Genomic DNA, 5,760 nt, shown 5'->3' with positions numbered 1-5,760 from the left:
AAAAATAATTTTTCCCTCCTATAGTAACCCTATAAACATTTTGGCGAACGTTCGAAAAGTACCTTCGATATCCAATGTGCATATCGAACTGAGAACGAACTCATAACCAACCTTGGTTTTCCAACGTTCAGAGTAAATTTGAAATACACTCGAAATCGGTTCGAAAAAAAAATTAAAACCATAGTAACAAGAGAGAAAGTGAAATCCATCTCATTCTCGAAGGAAAATATAAGACAATCGCTCTCTTACAATAAAATTTCAATTCGATAATGGGCTGGATTTCGAATTCATAACGAAGGGAAAATACATTGGATAACGAAGGTGCCGTTTTGCTGGAGAATGGCTTAGTTCTCGAATCGAATACTAACCTATTGCACATTCGTTATCGAAGGTAAGACTCGAAAAAAAGTGTTTTTTTCCAATCATTTTCGAATTGCTAACCAAGCCCAATGTTTATTGGGAAACAATAAGTTTTTAATACAATATCGAAATTTTAATTAAATTTAACGTAAAATAAGTTCGTAAGGCTCCAACACATTATTAATTAACTTATTAGATTTTATTTTATTGACATGGACATTTTATTCTAAAGATTTTTTCTCAAATATACTCTTCTTATAGAATTTTAGTCTAATTTTATGTTTATATTTCTTATAAAATTTTGCAAAAAATAGGCTTTGTGGCATAGCGAATAGCCATTGGCATTAACAAATTTTGTAAGAAATTGGAATTCAACTTGTAAGGACCGCCGTCTGCGATAAGTAACTAACAAAGTATAATTTTTATCAGTTTTTAAATAAAAAAAAGTAAAATATATAAAAACTGACCTTAATACTATCACGAATTTGAGGTGGTATTTTATACACCTTTACTACCTGGTACCTGCCAAAGCCACCACTATCCAAATTTCATAGTCTGGGTTTGTTATAACCTGCGTTGGGGGCATACATAGAGAAGCTTTCAGCCTTTATAAAATAACGAAGGTCTGGCCGTCTGCTGGCTCTTGCTCTATTGCGAATTTTCCTAAGTTTTACAATGTTTGAAACATTGACTTGCATGGTTTTTAACATCAAACATTAAATAAACGAAAGTCAAATAGCCAAGAATGCTAAAATATATCTTCCCTATTTATATTTACGCCACTAAACTAAAATTAATAAACAACACCGATGTTGAATATCAGATTGAAATAATTTACGGAAAGTATGTAAATAAAAGTGCATTGTAAAGAATTGTTTTTATGGTGGCCATCGTAGCTGAATGGCGAAATTCCGCACCAAAACTCGGATACTGAATTAGAAATACATAATTATATTAATTATTTTATATTATTATATACACAGTCAGGGAGAGCTATCGATATCCATGGAGCTGAACACAGTCGCTTTGCAGCTACTAGGCAACGATTATCTGCTAATTGGGCTCAGAATAAAATCAATCGTCCAACCCAGTTTAGAAACCTGCAAGTTTAGCCTTCCACTTTAGCATTGTTTACCGCAGACATAAAGCTACCGAACTCACAACTTTTTTCATGCAAACTTGAGAGGGATATCACCCAGCTTTTTTCAAGAAAGTTTTACTTAGAATCAGAACTGCCCTAGCATGCAGCGAAAATGAAGTATTCACCGCGATGATCACGATCCCACGGTAGATCTCAGTAAATTTGGAGGTCGACCACTATCCAGAGTCCATATACCAGCATTCGCGCTTCTTCTTGGCCACGCCGAGTAAAAATTGAGGAGAGAAACCTATGTAAGGTGAAAATAACGGCTCCGACTGACCCTTGCGCAACCTTCTGTGAGGTTTTTATCTAACGTTAATTGCCTTAAGTTGGAAGGTATTGCTAAACTTCCAGCAATGGCTGCAGAAAAAATCCGTCGCTCCATGGTAAACTATCTAGTAAAGGTTTGCCACATTCGCAATAAATATCTTCATTCAGTAACTACGCTGTTTTGGCCCTCTCTGAGAGTACTTTTCTGAATCTAACTCGCGGACACTGCTTTTTATTGGTGAGACGCTATTTCCCTTCCAAATTGGAAATAACGCCCGCGGGCTTTATTTTTTTTTTTAGGGAATAAAGCCCATGGGCAGTTATTTCCGTGGGCTTTATTGCACTCCACCACTCCACACAAATGCAATGTTTTTTCCCTCAGGAATTTTCAGTACTTGTATTGAGCACCGGCGAGAAGCCTTCACCAGATGATCTACAAGGTACTCCCCACCAGGTTAAGCAGTGAACTCAACGTAAAATTCAAGGCAGCCGAATGATCGATCTTATATTCGTTAGCTGTTGGAGTAAAACAGTCACCAGAAGGTGTGCTGAACTCTTGGCGACAGGAAACGCATCTGCGCATTTAATACCATGTCCCCACCAAAAAGTTAACCATCTCAAATCGAACTTAACCACATCACTAACTATTGCTGTCCACACTGCGGTTTGAGGTTTATAAAACAGTACAAATGTAAAGAACAGTGTTCGGACCTCCAAAAATCGATTCAGGACTAAATTACTGCAAAAATCAGAGCAAAAACAAATAATCCGTACTAGATTGAATTTTTTATTTTTGTTTCTGACATTAATTGTTTGACTAAAATATTTTCTATTCATGCAAAATAAGAACGCGGGGCAATGTAAGGATAATATGTTACATATTTAGGTAATTTTTAGCATTTTCTATATAGTATAGTATAGTATCTAACACTTAATTTTTTAAAAAGCAAACCTTCTCTACTTTATATAAATTTCATTCTACATATATTTTTTAACAAGTTAAGTAAAGTTCTGCATCCGCCAATTTGTACAGCCATACATCAAAAAATAACGAAGTTACTTTATTGTCGCATTGCTATGAAAGAGTTACTTTTTAACAGTGAGATTTGGCTAACTTTCAATTTTTTTACTGAAACCGGTGGTGAACACTCAAAAAACGGCCCCAAAAGGGGCATAACATGAATGAAAAAAACGGAATAGATTGGAAGTCAAGCGGAGTAGAGGAGTAGATTTCAAATTTTTTCAAAAACCGGAGTAAATGTAATCTGATCTTAGTTGAGTCCAAACACTAGTAGGGAACGAATTCTTTACATTTTAACGCTAATGACCCACAGATGGCGGGAAAACACAGGGTTGTATCAGACTTTCGACGTGGTTTCGAGTTGGTTAGCTTTTAACCATCTCAGTGAAATGGTTAAGTGCTGTCATTTTTATATGGCGAAACTACGCTAAATCAAGTGGGTTATCGGTATAACCAACTCAATAGCCATAACTACGTGGTTAGCTCCGGTGGGGATATGGTATAAGGTTGCTCACGATTTTAATAATCAGAGACAGTATTCACATTAACTGTAGTACTATTCATTAAAAATTTCTGTGTAATGTAAAATCGTTTGAGTTTGCAATCAATAATTTTGTAACGTCTTGTACATTGAAGCAGGAAAATATTCCATATGCAAGTAAACATTTGTATTTGTTAATAGTTTTACAATTTCAAAAAAATTGCGAATATGTCTACGAAAAATCGCGAAACTCGCGTGCATATTGTGTCCACGCCATTGAATTTGCCCCTTTTTCTATCCGAAAGTAAGTATTTGGTATTAAATTCAACAACAAAATGCCATAAACAAGAGTCTCTTCGAAAGGAACCAGCTTCAGACATGATAACCGACACACCATACCGAGCTATATTAAGAAGAAGCGGCAATTCTTTACAAAGCACTGCATTGAAGGTAGTTACACGATAACACTTACATCGACCATTTATACAACATTGATCTCTTGCAGATAAAGACATCGAAACAAGAAACGAGCGAGATCTAAAAAACCGCGTCGGTATTTATTCGCCTCGCGTAGAGCCCTGTACCGATTTGCACATAACAAAAATGTCACGCGATTTGGCGAAAGATAAGCCCTGGCAATTGCCTCCCAACACCTATGATATCTCGAAAGAACCCTATGGTAGTAAACGTGGCTACCTCGGTTCCTATTGGCGAAAAATACCGCAAAAGATGGAAAATATATACGAGTTAAGATCGAAACCGGAAGGCCCTTCTAATGAAGGTCAATGGAGATTTTATGAATTGCCGCGCGACACCGAACGTTTTCTATCGCCTGCAAATAAACACAAAGGCATTTTCTTGACGAGTAAGACTCGAAAATTCTCCCAATACAAACCTCTTTCGAAACTTCCAGCATTCTTGAATTTTCAGATGCACGAGATAGACGCGCTACGGCACGTTGCATGATATCTAATCCCTCAATGATCTATCGCAATCCTTCGGAGCCATCTCCTGCACACTACGATCCCTTGTTGCATGAACTTGCCTATAATGTGTGAGCACAGATCTCCGATGTGCAGTTAACCCTTTTTTATTGATTTTTTTTTATTACATTCTTGACAGTTCACCCCAAACTCAACAGGAATTTCCAAATCCACATATATTTCTACCACACACCTGCGTACCCGAGAAGCCCATGTCCCACATACGCCGACATACTAGCTTCGAGCCAGCGGTGGGTCGTTACGAAGTGCGCTACCCCAAGCATTGTCCTTGTGGCAAAAAAAATCTAACTCCCGGCTTGCGTTTAATTATCGAGCGTGAAAAACGTTTAAAATTCCGTCGACTGCCTTATAGAAAGATCAATGTAAACCGGCATTGCAGCCCCGACTGGGATCATGTCATCGGGGGCGGTCATCGCCATCTCTTTCAGACCAAAGGCAAAGCCAGAGTGCCTACGAGAAAAAAGACGCCAGAAAGGCGTGTCAGATCACTTTTAATGTTTCCAGATTCCAAGTACATCAACATGATTAATTCACCGCACAGGGAGTATTTATCCATACGACCGGGCGGCATGCCTACAGCGCCAATGCAAATACGTTTCAACTGCATCTCCAAGCGCGTGATAAGGCGACAGCTGCGCATCAACAAAAAGATTGTGTTCAACAGTGGCAGCGAAAGATTTCCCGATCTTGATATTCGTCCAGTGATGTTTACTGCTACGCAGTTGGAGAGGCTTAAGCAAAGTTTGCCCCCCGAACGCCAATTGCGTGACTATCCGGTGATGCGGAAGCGCTTGAGTGAAATCACATCTCAACTTCATAAGACGCCCGCTCACATGAAACCAGCCTATGAGCCGAAATTACGCAAGCGGCTTTTCAAGTTTCAACCTTTGCCTGAACCGAAGGTGTTGGTTTCCGAGAAAGAGTTGCTCCCCAGCACCATGTTAAGCCCTGAGCTAAAGTTTTTCTATGGTAAGCCTGTTAATCCATATGATTTTATGAAAGGTGGCGTATTAAAGGCAGCCTCCCTTGTGAGGGAAAGAACATCCAGTCGAACGCTAAGTCAAACCCAGAGTCTAACTACCAGTCGTGCTCCAAGTAGTGTTACTATTAATGGGCCTGAGGATATACCAGAAATGTAGAGGAAATGCCAATATGTTTATTGTGTAAAAAATTATGGTAGAACTGGTAATAAACGCTAATAGTAATTTTTTTATATAAGAGGTTTTCGCATATACAATTTTTTTTGTATATCTTCAATCTTCTTTACTATAATAAAACTGTAGATTGTTTGTATGTTTGTCTGTTTGTCTGGCNTTTATTGTGTAAAAAATTATGGTAGAACTGGTAATAAACGCTAATAGTAATTTTTTTTATATAAGAGGTTTTCGCATATACAATTTTTTTTTATATATCTTCAATCTTCTTTACTATAATAAAACTGTAGATTGTTTGTATGTTTGTCTGTTTGTCTGGCATGGTAGAT

The 5,760-nt window shown here is 37.8% G+C and overlaps 1 protein-coding gene across 1 annotated transcript; it reads left to right on the top strand.

Annotated features, from left to right (window-relative positions):
- Positions 1-3,501: 3,501 nt before the first annotated feature.
- On the top strand, positions 3,502-5,416 carry LOC108374716 (uncharacterized). The gene is made up of 5 exons (XM_017630714.1): positions 3,502-3,577; positions 3,637-3,723; positions 3,779-4,138; positions 4,204-4,327; positions 4,396-5,416. The coding sequence occupies exons 1-5, from the start codon at positions 3,502-3,504 to the stop codon at positions 5,414-5,416; spliced, it is 1,668 nt and encodes a 555-aa protein (XP_017486203.1).
- Positions 5,417-5,760: the final 344 nt, after the last annotated feature.

Source organism: Rhagoletis zephyria, unplaced genomic scaffold (genome assembly GCF_001687245.7).
Source record: "Rhagoletis zephyria isolate East Lansing unplaced genomic scaffold, Rhagoletis_zephyria_1.1 Rzeph_scaffold_08037, whole genome shotgun sequence".
Taxonomy (NCBI): Eukaryota; Metazoa; Arthropoda; class Insecta; order Diptera; family Tephritidae; genus Rhagoletis; species Rhagoletis zephyria.
This window is presented reverse-complemented; position numbering and strand designations above follow the sequence as displayed.

Bases quoted from the DNA above. Each gene is read 5' to 3' on its own strand.
- LOC108374716 (XM_017630714.1), top strand. From the start codon at position 3,502: ATGTCTACGAAAAATCGCGAAACTCGCGTGCATATTGTGTCCACGCCA. The intron at 4,139-4,203 runs GTAAGACTCGAA...TTGAATTTTCAG, and splicing joins CAAAGGCATTTTCTTGACGA to ATGCACGAGATAGACGCGCT. The intron at 4,328-4,395 runs GTGAGCACAGAT...CATTCTTGACAG, and splicing joins CATGAACTTGCCTATAATGT to TTCACCCCAAACTCAACAGG.